At 39.8% G+C, this 26,207-nt stretch overlaps 2 protein-coding genes across 8 annotated transcripts in view; one reads left to right on the top strand and one right to left on the bottom strand.

Annotated features, from left to right (window-relative positions):
- The window catches only part of erg (ETS transcription factor ERG), a 32,316-nt gene extending 14,790 nt beyond the window's left edge, over positions 1-17,526 (top strand). Inside the window, exons 1-10 of one of the 7 annotated variants that reach the window (XM_067397262.1) lie at positions 1,359-1,490; positions 6,238-6,446; positions 7,780-7,925; positions 10,274-10,477; positions 11,370-11,450; positions 11,686-11,757; positions 12,505-12,564; positions 12,644-12,700; positions 12,895-12,942; positions 15,973-17,524. In XM_067397262.1, the coding sequence (XP_067253363.1) occupies positions 6,313-6,446; positions 7,780-7,925; positions 10,274-10,477; positions 11,370-11,450; positions 11,686-11,757; positions 12,505-12,564; positions 12,644-12,700; positions 12,895-12,942; positions 15,973-16,481 (1,311 nt within the window). In that variant the 5' untranslated portion in view covers positions 1,359-1,490; positions 6,238-6,312 and the 3' untranslated portion in view covers positions 16,482-17,524. Of the gene's footprint in view, positions 1-1,358; positions 1,491-1,526; positions 1,838-2,069; positions 2,452-6,237; positions 6,447-7,779; positions 7,926-10,273; positions 10,478-11,369; positions 11,451-11,685; positions 11,758-12,504; positions 12,565-12,643; positions 12,701-12,894; positions 12,943-15,972 lie in introns of those variants that run through there. The other 6 variants (XM_067397263.1, XM_067397257.1, XM_067397260.1 and 3 more) reach the window with 6 other exon arrangements.
- A 318-nt stretch (positions 17,527-17,844) lies between these two features.
- On the bottom strand, positions 17,845-21,801 carry kcnj15 (potassium inwardly rectifying channel subfamily J member 15). The gene is made up of 2 exons (XM_067397264.1): positions 21,509-21,801; positions 17,845-19,679 (listed from the first exon to the last, which is right to left on the bottom strand). The coding sequence occupies exon 2, from the start codon at positions 19,676-19,678 to the stop codon at positions 18,674-18,676; it is 1,005 nt and encodes a 334-aa protein (XP_067253365.1). The 5' UTR covers position 19,679; positions 21,509-21,801; the 3' UTR covers positions 17,845-18,673.
- Positions 21,802-26,207: the final 4,406 nt, after the last annotated feature.

Here is a 26,207-nt window from a genome sequence, read left to right as displayed (position 1 = left end):
AGATCTCCAGACATTTGTTATCCAGCAGTCTCAGCAGGACGAGCGCCAAGCAGTGACAGAGATGCGCTCACACACACACACACACACAGGATTCACGGTGATCTGTCCGGTCAGATGAGTTCTGCGCCGCAGCGGGACAGAAGTTCCTCTGGTTCAGGTTCCGTCCGTCTGTGCGACCGCGAACACGAGATGATCTTCACGTGAGTCTGATCTTCGTATCGCTAATAGAACCTTCATTCAAAGTTATCTGGTCTTTGCTAATGTTCTCAAAGCGTTGGCACAAAAACATTATTCATTTATTTCTGAAGTGTTTTAGTTGAACTTTGAAGTGTTTTTTAAATGTTTCTACTTGTTTGAGAACATTTAAAAGTAACGTTCACATAGTGTTTAAAGAATGGAATGTTCCCTTAATGTTGCATGATCAAGAAAATGTTTTTATATAGAACACTGCTGTTCAAAAGTTTGGAATAATTAAGATTCTCTTCTGCACACCAAGGCTTCATTTATTTGATCAGAAATACTGTAAATATAGTGAAATATTATACAGCTATTATATCCAGTGTAAATCAGCTGTTTTCTATGTGAATATATAGTAAAGTGTAATTTATTCCAGTGATCAAAGCTGAATTTTCAGCATCATTACTCCAGTCTTCAGTGTCACATGATCCTTCAGAAATCATTCTGATATGATGATTTGATGCTCAAGAAACATTTATGATTATTATCAGTGTTGAAAACTGATACATTTTATTTTTCAGGATTCTTTGATGAATACAAAGTTCAAAAGAACAGTATTTATTTGAAATAGAATCTTTTGTAACATTATAAATGCCTTTACTTCAATCAATTTAATGCATCCTTGATGAATAAAAGTTTTAATTTCTTTTTTAAAGAAATCTTACTGACCCAAACTTTTGAACGGTGGTGTATCTTATATCTTATATATTATATATTATGTAATTATCACGCTGTGGCTCTAATGCATGTTGGATTATGAAGCACCTGTTGCAGTACATGCTTCATGTGTGTGTGTGTGTGTGTTTGTGTGTGTGTGTGTATGTATGCGAGCGTGTGTGTGAGCGTGTGTGTGTGTGTGTGTGTGTGTGTGTGTGTTTGTGTGTGTGTGTGTATGTATGCGAGCGTGTGTGTGAGCGTGTGTGTGTGTGTGTGTGTGTGTGTGTGTGTGTGTGAGTGTGTGTGTTTTGTGTTCATCAGCAGCAGATGCTCTTGAGTAACGTCAGTTATTATGAGGAAGTCACAGTGAGACACTTTAGTGTGATGAAATCACTGAACACAGGAGAGACACACACACACACACACACACACACACACACACACACACACACACACACATATCCTACCCTTAACCTCGCTCTAATCTTAACCCTGAAACCGAGTCCTGACCCTCAGACTGGCTCTCAGAAGCTGCTCACTCCGATGGTCTGAAACTCAAACTGCTCGTCACACCTGAAGAGAGTCAGAGGTCAGAGGTCAGATCAGCGCTGTAACACACATCTGCATCCTGTCTGTCTGTCTGCACCTGTCTCTCTCTCTCTCTCCGTCTCACACACATTCACGCAGCGTCCAGAAAAACATCATTGTTTGACTTCAGCTTATCTCTGCTCTCCCAAATATCCTGTTTCTTCGAGCTGCGGCGTCCAGAACCAATAGAAAGCTCTTCCTGCTCAGGCTGACTTCACTTCCAGCTTTAGCACAATCTCATCCGCTCCAAACCGCGTTCGGCAGAACCGCAGCGTACACACGCCGCCGTAAACACACACACACGCTCGAGCCGAAGACGGGCTCGTCCTGCTCCGCCATGGCCAGCACCATCAAGGTAAGACGACTGCTTCGTTAGACGCTCGTCAGGATGAACGGGTGACACCCAAACAACTCGATATCTCACTGTGAGCTGATGATTTCTGCTCATCTTCAGCTCTAAACTTGTGTGTGATGTTCATGTTTGTTTAGATTGTTTGGTCAAATCTGTGGTCAGTTGTGCTTCGACTTGTACAGGTTAGTCGTCTCTTTCTTCTTTAAGGCTGGCCGTAACTTTTAGGACTTTTAGTCCAGTCAGCTTTATTTCTACAGCGCTTTATTCAGATTGTTTCGCAGTGATAAACAGGAAAATAACAGAATCAATGATGCAAACATCGATGTTGCAAAATTCATCAATTATGAAACAACTGCAAAAAACTTTGGTCAAATTTGAGAACGACATGTTAGACTGATTAACAGACTGGACTAAACGAATAACTGTGTTTGCTGAAATTTTGTGATTTATGTTGTTGCTCGTTAGTTTTTTAGTATTTTATTCTCTTCATTAATTCTATGTATTTTGCATCTGCTTCAGATCTGTGGCCGAACGCATAAACTGCTCAGAACTAGTCTGAAAAGTTAGTCATTTTTTCTTCAAGATGGTCTTTGTCATTTACATAAAAGTTTCGAAAAGTAAGACTTGGATTTATACTTTTTGGTCAAACTAGTTTTAAAGACAGTGGCTGTTTATGTAAAGCTCATTGTTTTATCGCTTCTGTGTTTTTCTCATGCTGAACGAACTCAAGTTTCATGTCAAGATCTGTTCTGTGAGACGTTATTCAGACAGAAAGAGTTTTCTAGTTTTTCACACATCAGTTTGGTTTCTTTTGTTTCTAAACATGTAACTAAAATACACAGAAATGAACAGGGAACGTTCTTCCAGTAACGTTAATAGAACGTTTGTTCAAAGTGTTCTCAGAACATTTATACAACGTTCATGGAGCGTTTTCCTGAAGCATTTTAGTTGGATGTTTGTTTAACGTTTTAAACACATTTAATAAATCAGATGTTTTTAACGTTCAGAGAACTTAACTGGAAAACATTTTGTTAGTTGGGAAGATGTCTCCAAGAAACTCTTTAAAAATGATAATTCTGTCGTCGCTCACTGCAAAAAAGATGGAAATCTCTCAGTGTTTTTTGTCCATACAGTGAAAGTCAATGTTATTTGGTTCCCAAAGTTCTTCAAAATAAGAAAGAAACCCCACAGGTTTGAATGACATGAGTGAGAGTAATTGATGATCACTTTCTGGTGAACTGTCCCTTTAAGATCCAGCGAAACATCGGTGCGGCTCATAATCGCATCGTCACGTGATCGGCGGCGCATGTAAACAGACGTGTGTTTGAACATGCAGATGATTCGCACAGACGTTTGACTGAGAAACTCATCACATCTCTGTTTTTCTCTTCATGTTTCCTTCAGCTTTATTTGAAAGTCAGATTTATGATTTCATCTGAGAGTCAGACAAACATGCGCTTCTGTCTGATCAGATACGCTGATCTTTCCGTTCCTGTTTACAGTATCATTCTGATTTATTTAAGTATTTCTGACTGAGTTCAAACAGGTTTCCTGAACACTCCCCCCGTCTGTCAGTCAGGCAGATAGCCCCGCCCCACACTCACGTTATTGGTTGAAGGTTCAATCTTTTTGAAGATCAGGATCAGTCGCACGCATCAGCTGTAAGAGGGTGGAGAATGCTGAATGGAAAGTGTTGTGTTGCTGTTGCTCTGAGGTTAACGATGTTAACGATGGGCGTCTTCCTCCACATCTTCCATTAGAGGCCTCACGAATGCCGACGGATGGGCTTTTTCCTCTTTTCCATTCCCAGCCCCTGTTATCCCGTGCTGTCAGGAATGCAGGAAATGGTGGCAGAGCACTTCCTGTCTGTGCGGCGCAGCATGAATGAACCCAGGCGCTCATTGAGCTCCACATAAACTCCTGCAGGACTCAAACTCTGCTTTATTCTGAAAAACCTTTATTTCACTCAAGCTTCATGCGCTCAAACTCTCTCTGTTGATCAAGTCAAGCAGCGCTTTATACAGTACAGAATGTTTCAAAGAAGCTTCACAGTAATGAACAGGAAATTAACCGTGTTAATGTAAAACAAGACTCGATATCTTCAGTCATTTCTCTTCTCCAGTAAATGTATCTTGATTTAAGAATGTTTAGATGTTTGTGCTGGAAAACGGGACAGAAACACTGAGGAACTGCAGTGTGGTATCGTTACTCAGATCAATTGAATTCAGATTGATTCAGTTCAGGTCAATGACTGCTGAGGTTGCAAAATTCATCAATTATGAAACAAATTTAAATTCTGCTGTAAATCAGCTCTAAAAGACAATAGTGTCGTTATTTAAATCAAATCCATTCACTGTTGTTTCAATTCAGTTCAATATTGATTCAGTTCAGTGTTGATTCAGTTCGTAATTGATTCAAGTCAGTTCAATGTTGATTGAGTTCAGTGTTGATTCAATTCAGTTTAGTGTTGATTCAATTCAGTTCAGTGTTGATTCAGTTCAATTAATTGTTGATTCAATTAAGTTCAGTATTGATTCAGTTCATTGTTTCAATTCAGTTCAGTGTTGATTCAGTTCATCACAATATTGATTCAGTTCAGTGTTGATTCAATTTAGTACAATATTGATTCAGTTCAGTGCTGATTCAATTCAGTTCAATGTTGATTCAGTTCAGTACAGTGGTGATTCAGTTCAGTTCAGTGTTGATTCAATTCAGTACAATATTGATTCAGTTCAGTGCTGATTCAATTCAGTTCAATGTTGATTCAGTTCAGTACAATATTGATTTAGTTCAGTGCTGATTCAATTCAGTTCAATGTTGATTGAGTTCAGTACAGTGGTGATTCAGTTCAGTTCAGTGTTGGCTGAATTCAGTTCAGTGTTGATTCAATTCAGTTCAGTGGTGATTCAGTTCAGTACAGTGGTGATTCAGTTCAGTTCAGTGTTGATTCAATTCAGTACAATATTGATTCAGTTCAGTGCTGATTCAATTCAGTTCAGTGTTGATTCAGTTCAGTACAGTGGTGATTCAGTTCAGTTCAGTGTTGATTCAATTCAGTACAATATTGATTCAGTTCAGTGCTAATTCAATTCAGTTCAATGTTGATTGAGTTCAGTACAGTGGTGATTCAGTTCAGTTCAGTGTTGGTTGAATTCAGTTCAGTGTTGATTCAATTCAGTACAATATTGATTCAGTTCAGTGCTGATTCAATTCAGTTCAGTGTTGATTCAGTTCAGTACAGTGGTGATTCAGTTCAGTTCAGTGCTGATTCAATTCAGTTCAATGTTGATTCAGTTCAGTACAGTGGTGATTCAGTTCAGTTCAGTACACTATTGATTCAGTTCAATGCTGATTCAGTTCAGTTCAATGTTTAAGCTATAGAGCAGCTATAGAGTGTCATTATTCAGCTCATTTCAGTTCAGGTTTGTTCTCATCTGACAGTGTCAGTCAGATCAATCATATCACTGAATATGAAGTGTGTTTTATCACTGGTTTTCTCTGGCAGAGGTGTGCAGCTGTCAATCACTGCAGTGCTTGCCTCTGATTGGCTGAGAGCCCATGATGGGCGCCTGTGATTGGCCTGTTTCGTACGGTCGTGTCTGATGCAGCGCTGGCGCTCTGAGAGCCAGAGTGAATATGAGTTTCCACATTCTTGCGCTCTGACAGCTTTATTAATGCTGATGTTTTCCAGCAGCTGAATCTGCTTCATGAAGCCGCACAGACTGACGAAGGTTAGGAGGTGTGAAGGTTGCTCTGACCCGCTCGGCCAGTAATGGGCTTCACAGCTCCGTTATCAGCGGCCTGCACATTCATCTGGTTTCCGACATCATTTCCTTTTCCTCCTGCTGATCCCAGAGGAGCTGCCCGCAGTAACGCAGGGTGTTTCTCTGAGTCTCATGGCAGATATTTCTCTTGTTTTCTGCGTGTGGAACTGTTTATATCAAGTCTTTAACCCTATAAAGCTCATTTCTAAGGCCTCTAAATGATCAACATGATCTGATAAACCTGTCGCACTCGATCTACTGCAGTCCTTCCACTGATTTCTATCAAGTAAACGTAAGAATAACTTTGATATTGTTAGTAATATTTCAGCTAGACTGCATATATTTTTAGACCTCATAGTGTTTACTCAGAATGTCATAACTGGATCTTCCAGTGACACATGACAGACTCTGGTGCATTTAAACTCCGCCCCTGCAAGCTTTAGAGCCACGCCCACTTCTCAACATCCAATCAGCAGCTGATGGACAGAACCCCTACACACTCTTCACAATCACAGCTCAGAAACACACAAAAAACTATGAAAGCTTGATAATTGATTACTTTTTAATCTCACAATTCAGAAACCCGCTTCCAAACTGCTCATCAGCGAGACATTGACTGTGTGTGTGTTTGTCCTGTAGGAGGCGCTGTCGGTGGTGAGTGAGGATCAGTCTTTATTCGAGTGTTCGTACGGAGCGTCTCATTCTAAAGCGGACATGACGGCCTCCGCCGCCGGTGAATACGGCCAGAGCAAACTCAGTCCCAGAGTGCATCAGCAGGACTGGCTGGCTCCGCCCCACGGACGCGTCACCGTCAAGATGGAGTGTGGCGTGCAGGTGAACGGGTCCAGGTGAGTCACGTGACGCATTCAGATGTTCTGTGTTTGAGTGACAGCCAGACAGAAGTCGCTCTGAACATGTGGCCGTGTGGCGGCTCTCCACAATCAGAGTGATTTCAGGGAAAATGATCCACTGATCTTCTGCCCAGACTGTTAAATCCAATGAAAGAGTCATTGATCATCATAATGTGTTCCTCACCAGATGGAAATCAGCTTTCTCTACAAATAAGATTTTGGAATATTTTTGAACCGTTTTTGAACATTTTATCATGTGTGTGTTGTGTGTAGCCGTTCTCAGTTGCTCTGATGATCAAAACTCATCAAGGTTTGTCAGAAGCTGATCTAGTGTTTTATGGATGCGTGTGAGTTCAGGAGCTCCATGAGTTGAACTTTCCGTCTCCACGAGCCCAACAGTTGGTCGACACATGAGCGGGACTCGTCTGAAGCCTGTGGGCTGTTGATGTGGAGTTTGATGGCACATTCCAGCAGAATCCCTCACATCTGTGTCCTCGTGTGAGAATAATGAGTCATGTGAAGAAATGCTGGACATCAACATATTCTGTGTGTGTTTTTGTGCTGCTGCACTGACGCTCCACAAACATTCACTTGCTCTTCTTCTCATTCTCCACAAATTACTGCCATTAATTCTGGCTGAACAGTTTAGGGTCGGTAAGATGTTTCTGAAAGAGTCTCTTCTGCTCACTAAAGCTGCATTTATTTAATCAAATAAACAATAAAAATAGCTTAATTTAAAATAGCTGTTTTCTATGTGAATATATAGTAAAGTGTAATTTATTCCTGTGATCAAAGCTGAATTTTCAGCATCATTACTGCAGTCTTCAGTGTCACATGATCCTTCAGAAATCATTCTGATATGCTGATTTGATGCTCAAGAAACATTTATGATTATTATCAGTGTTGAAAACAGTTAATATTTTTGTGGAAACTGATAAATTTTATTTTTCAGGATTCTTTGATGGATTAAGTTAAAAAGAACAGCATTTATTTAAAAATAGAGGCTTTTGTAACATTATAAATGTCTTTACTGTCACTTTTGATCAATTTAATTTGTCCTTGATGAATAAAAGTATTACGTTCATACTGACCCCAAAAGTGTATTTTTACTTTTGTAGATCATCTCAGTCTGTTTTTGTTTTTATAATACCTTAAGTTTGATAGTTTGATGATCTCTCATTGACTTGCATGAATTGAAGGCATTTAGTATCTGAAAGCAAAATATTTGCATCCCGAGTTCTTCTTGCAAACACTGTTAATTCCTTCAAAAGATGCACATCTGACCCGTGTGTGTGTGTGTGTGTGTGTGTGTGTGTGTGTGTGTGTGCAGAAGTTCTCCTGATGACTGTCCAGTGGTCAAAGGTAAAATCTCTCCATCTGCGAATGTTCCAGTGATGTACAGCAACTACATGGAGGACAAACACATGCCGCCGCCCAACATGATCACCAATGAACGCAGAGTGATCGTACCTGCAGGTAATACAGAGACACACACACACAAACACACACACTCACTCAATCACACACACTCGCACACACACATCACTGATTAACTCGGAAACACTTTCAAGTTAATAAGTTTATCAGAAATAGATACAGGGCCGGCGATTGCTATAGGCGAACTAGGCGGTTGCCTAGGGCGACAAATATGTTGGGGGCCCTCTAGGGTCGCCGTTACGTTACGTTAGGCAAGTGCGCAGTTGATGAAGAAAATGAAGCGGTCTAATAAACCCTCCGGTGCACAGGGACGAAAACGGAGAAAGGAAGAAGATAAAAGGAAAACCCAGTATAGAGGTAAATCTTCTCATCTCAGCCATTAAGGTGTTAAATGAAATACATTTGCTTACTATTGTGCATCATCACCTTGAACTAGTGGTTAAACGGATTGTTGTTGATCCGTGATCCGTTCGGATCAAGCCCCACGGTTCGGGACGCATGTGATTCACGGATCATTTGCCAGTTTCACCGCAATAGAGTGAACAGGTTATAATTTGAACGTGTTTTGTCTTGCTCTTTCACACATTAAATAGATATAAAACCATTCCAGCGCTAGAAGAGGAAAAAGAGGATTTAATTCGGTATCGCACGCTGTTATCGGTACGCGCAGACGCGCATACAAGGCTCGCACGCACAGAGAGCGAGAAAGAGAGTGAGAGGCGCGTTCCAGATAGCTCTTAAACTCTAAATTAATTTCTCTTTCGCGTCCTCAATGCACTTGGATGGTCACATACACGCATTATGTCAGTCAAAATAATAAAATAATAAATTATTCTCGAAAAAACATTTGGTTATGTCTTAATTGAACATTACTGGTCTATTATACTCTATATGCTGGTCTATAGTATATCTTCCTTCTTCCTTAAGTTTATTACTTATTTTGGTAAATATCCTCGAACAGTCTTTGTAGCATGTGTGTGTGTGTGTATGTGTGTGTGGGGGGGGGGGCTAGGGCAATCTCGCCTAGGGCAACCAAAGAGCTAGAGCCGGCCCTGAATAGATATATTGCTAAATGTAAAGGCAACCAAACAGGTGTCACACTTTACCATCTAATGGGGGGACCCTTTTTTGGACATCAAAACTCTTTACTTGCTGCATTGAAAAATTTTCAGTTGGCTCAATCAAATTATGTGAACTGAATGTCTTTTAACATTGACTCTTTAGTTGTTGAACCAACTGAAGATTTTCAATGCAACAATCAACATAAAAAAAATTTGACATCCAAAATCCTTATTACAGTGTATTTTTTATGGCAAGAACTAAGTTTTATGTTTTAAATCAAGCAGAAATAGCTCTTTAAGGTAGCAATTGCAGGTCAGCACTTTTTACAATGAATAGTGATTTTGTTAAACAAAATGCCTTTGCTCTCCTGTTAGATGGTAAAGTGCGACACCCGTTTGGTTGCTTTGCCATTTCTTACCATCACAAACACACTGTAAAGATTTTTGAGGGAAGATCTCAAAATTTTGTTTACTTGTTTACACTCAAACACACACACACACACACACACAGGTTTGTTTTTCTATCAAAGTGAGGACATTTCATGGGCGTAATGGTTTTTATACTGTCCAAACTGTACATTTTCTCCCCCTACACTAACTCTACCCCTAAACCTTCCCATCACAGAAAAACATTCTGCATTTTTACATTTTCATTAAAACATTCATATGTTTTTAAAGCTATTTTAAATATGAGGACTTATGAAATGTCCTCATATTTTATGTTTATGTCATAATACCAGTGTAATACCCATGTCATTATACAAATTTGTGTCCTCATAAATCATAAAAACGTGCGCACACACACACTCACCCTGTCTGTGTGTGTATGTGTGTGTGTGCTGCATGCAGGTTTCATGTCTTGAGTAAGAGTTTCTGTGTAACTTCCTGCTCAGTTGTAAGGGACAGTGATGCTGTGCAGCAACAACATCCTGTTTTTCCCTCTCATGAAGCGGGACAATAGACACGCGGCGCACAAGAATGTTTAGGAGGAGCTCAGACCGGATGCGTGATAGTGATCGGAGACGCTCAAACACACTGCAGATTCATTCACATGAACAACTAGTCGATTAGTTTTGCCATTAGTCAATGCTTTGCATCTGTGTTAACTAGCAGTGGAATTATGAGTAAAGTTCAGTCTAATTGAACTGGAATTAGGATTAAAATGTCAAGAAGATCAATTTAATGGCACTTGATTAGTCTGTGTATTGCAATAAAACCATTTATATTTTTTAAACATTTTAAATATGAAGGAATAACTGTCCTATTTCAATAGAATGTTCAAATCAAATGAATTAAAGTGTGAGTAACTTTGGCTCCGGTCTGCAGATCCCAGTCTGTGGTCGGCGGATCATGTGCGTCAGTGGCTGGAATGGGCCGTGAAGGAGTACGGGCTGCCCGAGGTGGATGTGTCTCTGTTCCACAGCATCGATGGGAAGGAGCTCTGCAAGATGACCAAAGATGACGTCCAGCGTCTGACCAGCAGCTACACGGCCGACATCCTGCTGTCGCACCTGCACTACCTCAGAGAGAGTGAGTGTTGCACTCGTCTGTCCGTCTCTGTGTGTGTGTGTGTCTGCATCAGCAGCTCATCATGGCGCTTTACTGACCTCTGACCTCATTCACTCTGCTGACCTCTGACCTCATTCACTCCGCTGACCTCTGACTTCACATTCACACGACTCATTAACTTGCATTAATAAATCACCCGTGTACCTGTGTGAATCTTAACAAACCTGTCCAGGCCATACTTCCCCCTGAAATCTGAAGAATTTTTCAAATTTATATTATCATTTAAATTTTTACGTAAAATTTTGAGTTTAAAAATATGTAATTTTGAACTGAATTATATGAAATGATCTTTTGTTAAGTAGAAGCTCATTTCACCTTCAGTTATCACTGTAAAGTGTACAGTGTATATATAATATATCATTTATTTAATTAAATTAACATGACAGCAGTGATGAGAATAAGATTTCTGTGCATTACAATAACAAGATTTTGTTGTTAAATGTGTGTAACTGGCACAGCGTAAAATTCAGTTCAGTTCAATTGTATTTGTATAGCGCTTTACAGAGAATGCATGTCAACATTACAATTTAAAGAATGCAGTTAATTTACAATCACTGTCAGCAGTTTAACTGAAGGTAGAAGCAATGAGCTCCTGGAAAAATGAATTACATATTAACAGTAATTAGGATATATTTCTAAAACATTTCTTGCAGTGGATTTTGGGCTGAAATATGTGAAGTAGAGATTATTTTTCTCTGATATGCATGAGATGAGAGAGATAGACGTTCCCTGTTTCCACTGTTTTCATCTGTCTGTCTTCATCTGTCTCTCTGTCAGCATCATGTCACAGGATGTTTGTTCAGTTGTTTTATTCTTTTATTTTTCATGTGTTACTGAATGTTTTGTTTCTCAGCTCCACTTCCTCATTTGACTTCAGATGATGTTGACAAAGCCTTGCAAAACTCCCCGCGGTTAATGCATGCTCGCAATACAGGTAAGCAGCACTGCAGCTCCGCCCCATGACCCGCCTCTGACCCCGCCCCCACTGGCTCTGACCCCGCCCCCCACTGCTTACTACAGTCACACACACACACACTGTCTGATGTGCATGCGGCGCTGCGGTTCCCCAGTTCTTGTGCATGTGCTGCATGACGCTGAATGCGATCCATCTGTCGAAACACAGGCGTGGTGTCGCTGATGTCGTGTCTTCTGCTCATGTGTGTCTTCAGGAGGAGCGAGTTTTATCTTCCCAAATGCCCCGGTTTACCCTCCAGACGCCAGCAGAGGAGCCAGCAGAGCAGGTCACACACACACAAACACACACACACACACACACACTATATTGGTGAGAACATTGTATAGACTTCTATTGATTGTATATCAGATTAATGATATTTTACGTACAGTGTCGTGAGTCTGTTATATTGATGCACAATTAAACCGTGTTTGTGCGTTCTCCACATACTGATCGCACATCGAATTTATCAGACACATTTCAGTACATTCATGTTGTTTCCACACATATTTAAAATAACGTTTTGATTTGTCATGTGTTAAGTAATTCTGAATGGATCTGTGTACTGTAGTGGGTATATTCAGTCAGATCAAGGCAGATTTAGGGTTTTTTGGCATCTCCATGTGGTCCTGCTCGGTACTGCAGCTTGTCTTGTCTAAAATGTAAACAGGCCCTCTTCTGTCGCACTGTACAGATACTGTACACTAAATTCTGAAAAGTTTTTATCTGTAATGTTTTTTTGCTTTGGTGTGCATGAGTTTATATCAGTTGGTTATTTGATGTCCTTTTGGAGTCTCCAAGTGTCCCATTTTGGAAAGACACCTAAATTTATCTTGGAAAAAAGCTGGAACTGAATCAACACTAAACTAACTTCAGCTGAACAACAGCCGAAATGCATCATTTTCCTGTTATCACTGTAAAGCTGCTTTGAAACACTCTGTATTGTATAAAGCGCTATATAAATAAAGCACACACACACACACACACACACACAAGTGAACGTCACATGACTTGATGTGTGTGTCTCTCACAGATGTGAGTTACGATGCGGTCAGACGCTCTGGATGGACTCAGCCCGTATCTGCAGCTAAAGGTTGGACAGACGTGCATGTGCTGCTCGCGTTACGCTACTTTAAGAGACGGTGTTTAACCTGATTGTGTCTTTTTATTAGTTTCTCAGAGTTCTGCTGCCATCCTGACCAAAGCTGAAGAGCAGAGAGCTCAGTTAGGTGAGAGGATCATGGGTAATGCAGTTAGCATACCACATTAATCATATTATGTATGACACTAGATACAATAGTAATACATGACAAAAATGCATTAAAAAAATGCATTAAAAAAAGCTTAAAGGAAATCAAATAAAGCATAAATCAACTGAACTGATACATTTGTGTCTGATGTGTTGTTTGTCTCTTCTCCGTAGATCCGTATCAGATTTTAGGGCCGACGAGCAGCAGGCTGGCGAATCCAGGTGAGAGTCAAGACAAGTCATGTCAGATTTATTTATTTAGTGACTTTCACAACACACATTGTTTCAAAGCAGCTTTACAGAAAATCATGATGTTAATGTTTATAATATCAGAATATGAACGATATATAGTGATGTTTTGTGACGATATATAGAGCTGTAGGATATATACTTACATTTAGCTACAATATATATAGTTGTACATTATACAGTTATACTTTGCTATGATATATAGAGCTGTACAATATATATAGTTCCGTTTTTGCGACGATATATGGACCTGTACAATATATAGTTACATTTTGCAACAATATTTAGAGCTGTATGATATTGTTTCTTTTTGCGACGATATAGAGCTGTACGATATATAGTTACGTTTTGCGACAAATTAAAGAACTGTACAATATATAGTTACATTTTGCGGCAATATTTAGAGCATACGATATTGTTTCTTTTTGCGACAAAATTTAGAGCTGTATGATATAGTTACGTTTTGCGATGATGCAGCTGTACGATATATAGTTGTTTTGCAACAATATTTAGAGCTGTATGATATTGTTTCTTTTTGCGACGATATAGAGCTGTACGATATATAGTTACGTTTTGCGACAATATTTAGAGCTGTATGATATTGTTTCTTTTTGTGACGATATAGAGCTGTATGATATATAGTTACGTTATGCGACAATATTTAGAGCTGTATGATATAGTTACGTTTTGCAACGATATAGAGCTGTATGATATATAGTTACGTTTTGCGACAATATTTAGAGCTGTATGATATTGTTTCTTTTTGTGACGATATAGAGCTGTACAATATATAGTTACATTTTGCGATGATGCAGCTGTACGATATATAGTTATGTTATGCGACAATATTTAGAGCTGTATGATATTGTTTCTTTTTGTGACGATATAGAGCTGTATGATATATAGTTACATTTTGCGATGATGCAGCTGTACGATATATAGTTATGTTTTGCGACAATATTTAGAGCTGTATGATATTGTTTCTTTTTGTGACGATATAGAGCTGTACAATATATAGTTACATTTTGCGACAATATTTAGAGCTGTATGATATTGTTTCTTTTTGCGACGATATAGAGCTGTACAATATATAGTTACATTTTGCGGCAATATTTAGAGCATACGATATTGTTTCTTTTTGCGACAAAATTTAGAGCTGTATGATATAGTTATGTTTTGCGATGATGCAGCTGTACGATATATAGTTGTTTTGCAACAATATTTAGAGCTGTATGATATTGTTTCTTTTTGCGACGATATAGAGCTGTACGATATATAGTTATGTTATGCGACAATATTTAGAGCTGTATGATATAGTTACGTTTTGCAACAATATAGAGCTGTATGATATATAGTTACGTTTTGCGACAATATTTAGAGCTGTACGATATTGTTTCTTTTTGTGACGATATAGAGCTGTACAATATATAGTTACATTTTGCGATGATGCAGCTGTACGATATATAGTTATGTTATGCGACAATATTTAGAGCTGTATGATATTGTTTCTTTTTGTGACGATATAGAGCTGTATGATATATAGTTACATTTTGCGACGATATAGAGCTGTATGATATATAGTTACGTTTTGCGACAATATTTAGAGCTGTATGATATTGTTTCTTTTTGTGACGATATAGAGCTGTACAATATATAGTTACATTTTGCAACGATATAGAGCTCTATGATATATAGTTACGTTTTGCGACAATATTTAGAGCTGTATGATATTGTTTCTTTTTGTGAAGATATAGAGCTGTACAATATATAGTTACATTTTGCGATGATGCAGCTGTACAATATATAGTTACATTTTGCGACAATATTTAGAGCTGTATGATATTGTTTCTTTTTGCGACGATATAGAGCTGTACAATATATAGTTACTTTTTGCAACAATATTTAGAGCTGTATGATATTGTTTCTTTTTGCGACGATATAGAGCTGTACGATATATAGTTACGTTATGCGACAATATTTAGAGCTGTATGATATTGTTTCTTTTTGCGACGATATAGAGCTGTACAATATATAGTTACATTTTGCAACGATATAGAGCTCTATGATATATAGTTACGTTTTGCGACAATATTTAGAGCTGTATGATATTGTTTCTTTTTGTGAAGATATAGAGCTGTACAATATATAGTTACATTTTGCGATGATGCAGCTGTACAATATATAGTTACATTTTGCGACAATATTTAGAGCTGTATGATATTGTTTCTTTTTGCGACGATATAGAGCTGTACGATATATAGTTACATTTTGCGACAATATTTAGAGCTGTATGATATTGTTTCTTTTTGCGACGATATAGAGCTGTACGATATATAGTTACATTTTGCGACAATATTTACAGCTGTACGATATTGTTTCTTTTTGCGACGATATAGAGCTGTACAATATATAGTTACTTTTTGCAACAATATTTAGAGCTGTATGATATTGTTTCTTTTTGCGACGATATAGAGCTGTACGATATATAGTTACATTTTGCGACAATATTTACAGCTGTACGATATTGTTTCTTTTTGCGACGATATAGAGCTGTACGATATATAGTTACATTTTGCGACAATATTTAGAGCTGTATGATATTGTTTCTTTTTGCGACGATATAGAGCTGTACGATATATAGTTACATTTTGCGACAATATTTAGAGCTGTATGATATTGTTTCTTTTTGCGACGATATAGAGCTGTACGATATATAGTTACATTTTGCGACAATATTTAGAGCTGTATGATATTGTTTCTTTTTGCGACGATATAGAGCTGTACGATATATAGTTACGTTTTGCTGCAATATGTAGAACTGAATGATGTATAGTTATAGATATAAATATAGTATGAAACTGTATAACAATAACAGTTTTGCTATATAATATAATATATCACATTACGTGAGTGTGATGTATGTATGCAGATAAAGTTGTATAAACTTCTAGTAATTGTATAATTTGTTAATTCATTTAAGTCAAAACGCTAATGTGTTCTCAGGCTCTGGTCAGATCCAGCTGTGGCAGTTCCTCCTGGAGCTTCTGTCCGACAGCTCCAACTCGTCCTGCATCACGTGGGAAGGAACCAACGGCGAGTTCAAGATGACCGACCCAGACGAGGTGGCGCGGCGCTGGGGTGAGAGGAAGAGCAAACCCAACATGAACTACGACAAGCTGAGTCGAGCCCTGCGCTACTACTACGACAAGAACATCATGACCAAAGTTCACGGCAAACGCTACGCGTACAAGTTCGACTTCCACGGGATCGCGCAGGCCCTTCAGCCGCACCCGCCCGACTCGTCCATGTACAAGTACCCGGCGGATCTGTCCTACATGAGCTCGTACCACCCGCACCCGCAGAAGATGAACTTCGTGTCGCCGCATCCTCAGGCCATGAACGTCACCTCGTCCGGCTTCTTCGGCGGCCCGAGTCCGTACTGGAACGCACCGGCGGCGGGAATCTACCCCGGGCCACGACACCCCGCCACACACATGCCCTCCTACTACTAGACATCTCAAGACAAACTGGAGAAACCCAACCATCCACCGCCACTGCCGGAGGAAGGCTCTCGCCATATGTAAAGCAGGAGAAACCGTCTGTAATCCGGGAGCCGCGTGGATTCAGCAGCGGGAATGTGAAAGTGGCAATATAAGGGGGCTGCTGTTAATGACCCCGCTGCATGATCAAGTACTTATTCGTCTATATGTTCATGTGTACCTTATTGTACAAACACACATATCAGAGAGAGTTGAGAGAGAGAGAGAGAGAGCGACAGAACATGAGACAGGTCAGAGGAAGACAGACAGACAGATGCGTGAGGTATGTGAGAAGATGGAGATTAATCTCTTGCCATATTTATCAGTATTATGTTGTCCGTATGGCATCAGAGATCGATATTTGCCTTGAAAATGGTGAAAACTGGAATTTAAAGCTTTCAGATGTTTTTAACGGCCTCAAAACTTTAAAGACCGACGTGCATTTATATGAACCGGTGCCTTACTGCGGACGCTTGTTTCAGCCACGGAATAACTAAATTAAAAAAAAGTGATTTTTATTTTTAAAAAGTGATTTTAGTTACTTTTTTATTCCGTGGCAGAAACAAGCTTCCAGACCTTTCAGAGAGATTCAGCTGAAGAGATTCACCAAAGATACCAGTATTTGTATTATTAATTTTTATGATGATGTTCTGATTCGCAAACGCTGTGCGTTTGTTAGATTGAAGTATACAATTCAGTGTTATAATTCTTTTTATATAATAGATATATAACTTATGCATTTATACACTACGAGTTGATCTCAGCCAGCCAAACACAGACATTTTATCACAGACGTAGAGAAACAGACCAAAGCGGCGAAACGCTCCAGCAGTTTGAATGATTCTCTGTATTATCAGTTGTTTACAGTGAACGCACACGCGTGTTCGTATGACGCTGGACTGGCGCAGCACATGGGCTCTGACCCACTGAACCCAGATCAGATCAGATCGGTCAGAGACGCCCTGATGCTCTGAGATTGTTGACAAAGGGAAGAAAACATATACTTGGATAAATTATATGGTTTTCTACTGAATCATTTTAATAAATATTTTTAACAATGTCGTTCTTCTCGTTTGAGTAAAGAAACACCCACATTGTCTGTTGTTCCTTTCATAAACAGAGACCAGCGACTGTTGCCCCAAAACACACACACACACACGCACGCACACACACACACACACACACACACACACACACACACACACGCACACACACACGCACACACGCACACACACACACGCACACACACACACACACACGCACACACATGCACACACACACACACACACTGGCCGTCTGCGCGTATCTCTGTTGCCACAACAGTCATGAACTACACAATCATTGGAAGACAATGTATCTTTCTCTGCAGTTTATAAATCTCATATTTATTCAAGGAGAAACATGGATCAAATACTTTTCCTAAAACAATTTCAGAAGTTGTGAAATGGATTAAAATATATTAGAGTAAAACAATCCCAAAACACAGAAAATGCAAACTGTGGACAGATTGAATGGTGAAAGTGTCTATGGTGGATGATAAACGAGAGCGATTAATGGTGGAGGAAGACATTATATTCTCATTAAATGAGACAATCAGCTGTTTTCTATGTGAATATATAGTAAAGTGTAATATGTTTTAATATGATGATTTGATGCTCAAGAAACATTTATGGTTATTATCAATGTTGAAAACAGTTTCATATTTTTGAAATACTTTTATTCATCAAGGACGCATTAAATTGATCAAAATTGACATTAAAGTCATTTATAATGTTACAAAAGATTCTATTTCAAATAGATGCTGTTCTTTTGCACTTTCTATTCATCAAAGAATCCTGAAAAATAAAATGTATCAGTTTCCACAAAAATATGAACCGTTTTCAACACTGATAATAATCATAAATGTTTCTTGAGCATCAAATCATCATATCAGAATGATTTCTGAAGGATCATGTGACACTGAAGACTGGAGTAATGATGCTGAAAATTCAGCTTTGATCACAGGAATAAATTATATTTTAAATACTCACTGATAAATCATTCCCAATGACACTAGAAAGAGGAATGGAGTGTTGTGGTTGTGGTTTCATCGTTCCACACAGATAAGATCTGACTTCCAGAAAGATTGACCAGTTTTCCAGATGTTTTTTCATCATGTGGTCTCTTCACTCCCGTCTGTATTCCTCCTCCAGCTGCAGCTTCTCCGTGTCGAGCGTCGGCGGGTCGCTGCAGACCCGCACCTGGTCGAACAAGCTGAAGTCTGCGGCCAGTTTGCCTCCGCGTGTGTTGGACAGCACCGGCTTGAACTCGTAACCCCACAGGATCTCCCGCGGCACGTAAGACGTGCGGCTCTGGCAGGTGGCGGCCGTGGACTCCACTGTGCCGTTGAGGGTGACCAGCAGCTCGAACTCTCGTCTCGGCAGGTCGTCGGCGGTGAGACCGGCCAGCGGGCTTCGGTCGTCCAGCACGTGGTAGAAGGTGAGCGGCAGCAGCAGGAACGGACACTCACCGCTGGAGTCCAGGTGGAAGTCCACGCTGGCCTGGTGGACGAGGGTCTTCTCGCCCTCCTGCGTGGCGCGGGCCGACAGCAGTTTCCCCGAGAGCTGGCACTGAATCAGGAGGCTGTTCCTCAGGTTGGCCACTCGCACCATCAGACACGGCCTCCCGTTCCGCTTGCAGACCACCGCCGAGCGGCTGAACCTGATGGTTCCCGCGCGCTTCTTGGGTCGCGCCAGTTTGGCCAGGAACGCGCCGGTCACGAAGATCTCCGCCAGCCCCGTGAGGACCAGCTGCGCCACCAGCGTCACGATGGCCAGAGGACACTCCTCCGACACGTGCCGGAAGCCGTAGCCGATGGTGGTCTGGGTCTCCAAGGAGAACAGGTACGCACCGGTCAGTGAGTCCACGTTCATCACGCATGGCGTGTGATTGGAGGACGGGTCCGCGTCAAAGTCACCGTTCCTCAGGCCGATGAGGTAGAAGACGACGCCGAACACGAACCACGTCATGACGAAGGTGGAGGCAAACAGAGTGATCTTATAACGCCATTTCATGTCCACCACCGTGGTCCAGATGTCGTGCAGGAAGAGCTTGATCATTCCCTCCACGTTATCGATCTTCACGTTACTGTGGCCGTCTTTGGACACCACGCGGCGCACGTTCTCCGTCATCCTGAGAAAGAGCGAAAACACGTGAAAATTCAAGCAGGAAAATAACAGAATCAATGATGCAAACTTCCTCAGATATGAGAATGATTCAGATTCTGCTGTGAAGCAGCTCTGAAAGACAATAGAGTCATTATTCAGATCAATTCAGTTCTCATCTGAAGGTCTTAAATCAAAGCAGAAGGTCTTAAAGTGGTGCTTGATTATGATTTGACTTTTTTAACTTTAGTTAGTGTGTAATGTTGCTGTTTGATCATAAACAACATCTGTGAAGTTACGACGCTCAAAGTTCAATGCCAAACGGCTCAATGCTTCAATGCCAGAAACGTCTGGTAGGGACTACAACGAGCTTCTTCCCGAGTTTGTGACATCACAAACCCTAAAATTTACATAAACCCCGCCCCCGAGAACACACAACAAAGGGGGCGGGGCCATGTTGGGCTGCTTTAGAGAAGAGGAAGAGTTGTTGTAGTCGAGTGTTGTTGACATGCCGTCATTTTACGCCGGACTGCTTCACAAACGAGGATCAATTCAACACAAAAGATGAACATGACGGCACATGCTAGTGGATGAGTTGAATCAACTCCACAGCAACTACATCAATTTATCCACTAACCATTCAGAAACGTCTAAAAGTTCATTTGCATTTAAAGGGACACACACAAAAACGGCGTGTTTTTGCTCACACCCAAATAGGGGCGAATTTGACAAGCTATAATAAATGATCTTGAGCTGAAACTTCACAGACACATTCTGGAGACACCAGAGACTGATATTACATCTTGTAAAGGTTATAGGACCCCTTTAAATTCATAAAGTTTTAGCATTAAATGTTGCATGCATTGAAAAAACATGACATCTTCCTCAGTATTTTTGTCCTGTTTTCCTTTCCTTTACTTGAGATGCAAATGTAAAATGAAGTCTTGAAACATTGAAAAACAAAATGAAGTGCTTAAAACAAGAACAAATGTTTGTCATCGAATTAATTAGATTTTTCGTGGCCACTGACAGATATATGTTCTTGTTTTAAGCAGTATTGATCAATTTCACAGAAAACAAGACTTCATATTCTGTCATTTTGTATCTTCAGTAAATGAATCTTGAATCTTTAGACAATTGCACTAAAAACACTGAGGAAGAACATGACTTGTTTTGCGGTCAGAAGATACAGTAGTGTTTGAGAATAATGCATATCTGTTGGAAGTGTTACTAATACAACTCATTGTTTTCTCCCTATAGACATTTACATTTCAAGAACATATTGACGTATTGTGTTCCCTTCAATTGATTCCTTAAATTTTCTTTATTTGGTCTTAAAAAGGTTTTAAATTTACCCTCATAAAACCTGCAGGAACCCTTTTAACTGAACATCATGTGTCTTTTAAAGCCCGACTGACAGCGCTGAGGAACACAAACTCCATCAGGAGACACAAATCAGGCTCACATGAACCCAAACGGAGTGATTTATGATTCCAGGCTGCATTAATGTCATTCAACCATTTTGCCTCCAGATCCTCAAACACAAACCAGTCGCTCCAGAGACGAGGCCATTCAATCACTGTTCTCCTTCAGGTCCTCACCATCACATTTTGTTAATGACAATCTTTAACTCATTAGATGACTCTCACTCTTTGCACTTTTGAGACTTCAGACTGCGGTGAAACTCTGTCTCTGGTCGTTGTTAGTCGAGTTAATCAACAGTCCTTCAGAGTTGTAAATTAACAGAGCAGCTCGAGTTCTCAAGCACACGTTCATATATATAAATGAGCAGATATAACTGCCTTTATTCTCTGAGATCCAGTGAGAGCTTGTTCTTCTCTTCTGCCCGTCTCTTACCTGTAATCTCAACTTCCCCCCAGCGGACGAGTGTCCTTGTTCCTCTATTGTCCTTGCGTTTGTGTGCGACTCTTTGGCACAATGATATTGAGGACAGTTAATGAGACTCTAAAGAAGGAAATTACAGTGAAACTAGTCGAGCCGGTTCTCTCAGTAACTCCTCCTACAGTCGCTCAGCGTTTCTTACATTACTGTCCCGTTTCTGACTGTTATGAGTCCAAACACTCCGATGTTCGGCCCTTAAACACACGGATCTGTCTGTGAAATACAGATACACATCTCCACACTTACTGTCACTGCAAACATCATGTTCTTCCTCAGAGTTTCTGTCTTGATTTCCAGCACAAAAATAACTAAACATTCTTAAATCAAGATACATTTACTGGAGAAGAACTGAAGATATTCAGACTGGTTTACGGAAACGAATCATCAAAATGAAGTGAGTTTGTGCTTCAAACAAGAACAATGAAGGTATCTAAAGTAATTTCAGGATGTTTTCGATCATTTTAAATGATCAGAATATATCTACGATAAACAAGGGTTCTAAAAATATGGCTTTTTATTTAAAACAATCCTGTGGCTCAATTTACCCCAGGTTAGGGGTAAGTTGCTCCATCTGGTTGTAAACTGACCGTCTAAATCTGAATCAAAATCACGTGTAAAATTGTAAAGATAATTTACCTCTTTTAAAAACTAATTTAACAATCAAATTTCTTTTTACAAATAATCATATTTCTTTTTTTAAACTAACCTAAACAACACAAAACCAACCAAATGAAGTTGAAATTTCAGTATCTTTAATTATTTGCCTTTCTGAAACAATATCTAGAACACCAAAGTTGTATCAAAGTAAATTAAAAAAGTAAAATTAAATAAAATATATATGATTAATCATCTTCTGGATCATATCAGAGAAGGATTTGGTGTTCTTGTACACTGATCAAATAAACCAGAGAAAAAAGATAAACTAAACCAGCTGAGTAATGTTACACTGAAATGATACCAGTTTATTCTTCAGAGATTTAACTCAACTTCAGTGCCGTATGGTGGGGCAAGTTAAAATGCTGGCTCAATTTACCCCACAGCATTTGGCTCACTTTGCCCACAGCTGCCATTTTGGGAAAAAAACTAGCTAGCTTACCATTTCAGGCTAATATTTAGGTTTTATACGTTGCTAAATCACCAATATGCATCATAAATATATTTAGATCTGGACAAAATGTCACTTTGACAAACCAAAACAGCTTTTAGAGTAAATCAGCGTCTTCCACTCCTCACTCTGGCAGAAATGATGGGTGGTTCCAAAATATACGATCACATGACAATAAAAGTTGCCAAGATACAGGGGATGGGTCAGCTGACTCACTGGCTCATCTTACCCCACTCTCCCCCATCAGTAACAGCAGAAATGTGGCAGTATTTGATGTTTTACATCATTCTGACGTGTTCATGCTTGTTTTCAGCAGTCAAATAAATCTACAGATCTGCTAGATTTACAGTAACAGGACGAAAGATCTTTCCTGAAACGATTTAGTTCATAACGCTTTTTAAATGTTTGCATCGGAACGTTCAGAGAACATTCAAAAGTAACGTTCTCATGTGTGTGGAACGGAATGTTCCCTTAACATTCGTATAAAAAACGTTTTCAAAACATTTAAAAAACTGAACGTTTTTTATCATTTTTATTTTGATAATACATTGTAGCGAAGCACGTCACTGCTGGTGATTCAGCGAATAAACAGCAAATAAACAGTATTTTAAAATAAATGAGAGTCACAGAAAGAAATGTGTGACTGATGACGCTGTTTTTACAAGGTGAGGTCTGTGTTTATTGTTTGATATTCATATAAATCATCATCAGGATTGTGCGATTATGCTGTAATCGAGTTTACAAATTAGAGTTGACTAGTAAAACTGTAACTAAATGCATCTATAAATGATTCTGCACTAGAATTATTAATTTTCTTCTTTATACTATATTCTATTCACATCATACAGTAGTCAACATCTGAAGTGGATCAAAAGAGTTAATCAAAGTTGTCCTGAGAGGAAGGTTTTAGGACAACTTTGATGAAAGGTTTTGATCCACTTCAGATGTTGAATGTGACAAATGAAGGAAACCTGAACTCATGTATTTTACTATCGATATTTCAGGTGCAAAATTAGAATTCATGTGTATCTGTACATATCTTGAATATAATTCTTGAATTTCTTCATTTGACTAGTCATATTCACTGTAACTATAAAAGATATAATTATTACAAAGTTTTATTTACCATTTCTGCTTGCCACAGAGGCTGATCTGTGTGTGTGTGTGTGTGTGTGTGAGCAGTGCTACATGGAGTTCACACGGCACAGTTTGCTATTAACAGTGTAATTAGAAGAAGAAGCCAGTCAGGAAGGGTTAGAGAATGGTGTGTGTAACCGAGGCGCTCATGACTGTCAGTCACCTGTAGAGGGCAGAAGAGCATTAATGCAGTCAGATGATGTCACGTGATCTGTGTTCTGTCTGTTTTTCACATTCATCTCTAACAGCTGGAAACACATGATGTGCAGACTGTCATCTTTTGCCCGTTCGTGTTCAGTTTAGGAACTTACTTCTCCCTTTACACACTGCAAAAATCACGTGTTTCTGTCTCGTTTTCCAGCACAAACCTCTAAACATTCTTAAATCAAGATACATTTACTGGAGGAGAGAAATGACTGAAGATATGAAGACTTTTTTAATGAAAAATGTGTCAAAAGTAAGTGGGTTTGTGCTTCAAACAAGAACAAATATCTGCAAATTAGGTCAGAAAAATGATTTAAAGAGAAAACAAGTTCATTTTTCTGACTCCACTGACAGATATTTGTTCTTGTCTGAAGCACAAACTCACTTACTTTTGACACATTTTTCATTAAAAAAGTCTTCATATCTTCAGTCATTTCTCTCCTCCAGTAAATGTATCTTGATTTATGTTGTTTAGATCTTTTAGCTGGAAAACAGGACGGAAACACTGAGGAGGAAACTGGTGTCACATGGTTTCCGCAGAGGGACGTTCTCATTCCAAAGCTCATTCTTGATTGGACGAATATAGAGCGGCGCAGGAGTGATGTCAGAAGCTTGGTTCCCTCAAGGTATGGGTTTTTAATGATGTTTTTAAGTGAAATAAGATCTGTGGTAAACATAAGCTGACAGTGAATTAGTCTTCAGGTTGTGATGTCATCCTGCAGCGCTCTGATTGGCTCCGCCCCTGAGTGCAGCATGAGTCATCAGGATTTTTGTCTGTAATACGAGTTCATTTGTTCAGCTGGAGGAGACTCACGTGTTGAAGCGATGGTCATGGTGACACATTAACCGTAACCAGTTAGTGAGTTACTCTGAAGCGCTTGACCTCCGGCGGGAATATTCCTGTAATTATTAATGTGCCGTGTGTTTCTGTGTGACTCCGGAGAGTGACCCGGGCCCCTGGAGAACATCTATTCATGCTGTAATTATTCAGGGGCCACAGAAGAGACACACTACAAATGACCTATCAGAATGATTTCTGACGATCATGTGACACTGGAGTAATGATGCTGAAAATTCAGCTTTGATCACAGGAATAAATTACACTTTACTATATATTCACAGTATATTCCTGATGATGATGATGAAATCCGTTCGCAAATGAAGATGTTTTTAATATTCTCATCACTTTTGTCCGTCTGTTGAAAGTTTACAGATTCAATAATCCTTTATTGAATTCATCTGCACATATGTGAGGAGAGACGAGAGCAGATCTCTCAGCACCAACTTCCTGTTCATGTTGGTCAGCAGCCGCTCTCTCAGCAGAGCTCACACACACACACACACACACACACACACACACGCGCGCGCACACACACTCACACACACACACACACACACACACACACACACGCGCGCTCACACACACACACACACACACACACACACACACACACACACGCGCACACACACACACACACACACACACACACTCACACACACACACGCGCACACACACACACACACTCACACAAACACACACACGCGCACACACACACCATGTCTTTTTGTACTGTAAATCTGTTAAATCAGCAAGATAAACATGAGTGAATATTGAAAGAAGTTCAGTGGAAATCTGTTAGGTCATTGTGTGTGTGTGTGTGTGTGTGTGTGTGTGTGCGCGTGTGTGTGTGTGAGTGTGTGTGTGAACGGGTCTGTTCTTGTCCGTGTCGTTCAGGCGTGTGAAGCAGCAGCAGGAGGATCTTCTCCTGTGGATTTGTGAAAAATGGGAATTGATTTTCCAGGCATCCTGTTAACTGGTGTTTTAAAGCAGCAGACGCGTCACTGACACTTCACAGCCTTAGCAGAAACACATGATGATGATGATGATGATGATGATGATGATGATTCGACAATAGATTCAGTTCACAGAAAACTCAATGTGTGTGTAAAGTTATCTGGATAAAAGCGTTGTGACACCTGACGAGACTGTAATGATGTCTAATCTAATAAACACAGTGCCTCTATAACAGGTTTCACTCCTCTTTAAAGGCTTTCCAGAAGATTTTGGGGTGTTTCTGTGGGATTTCTGCCCATTTATCCAGTAGGGGTCAGGCACTGATGTTGGACGAGAAGGTCTGGCTCATGATCTCTGCTCCAGTTCATCTCAAAGGTGTTGGACGGGTTGAGGTCAGGGCTCTGTGCGGGTCA

The sequence above is a fragment of the Chanodichthys erythropterus genome, chromosome 10 (genome assembly GCF_024489055.1).
Source record: "Chanodichthys erythropterus isolate Z2021 chromosome 10, ASM2448905v1, whole genome shotgun sequence".
Taxonomy (NCBI): Eukaryota; Metazoa; Chordata; class Actinopteri; order Cypriniformes; family Xenocyprididae; genus Chanodichthys; species Chanodichthys erythropterus.
Note: the sequence above shows the minus strand (reverse complement) of the source record. Positions and strands in the feature narration are given on the sequence as shown.

Coding starts and splice junctions, on each gene's coding strand:
- kcnj15 (XM_067397264.1), bottom strand. CDS start 19,678: ATGACGGAGAACGTGCGCCGCGTGGTGTCCAAAGACGGCCACAGTAAC.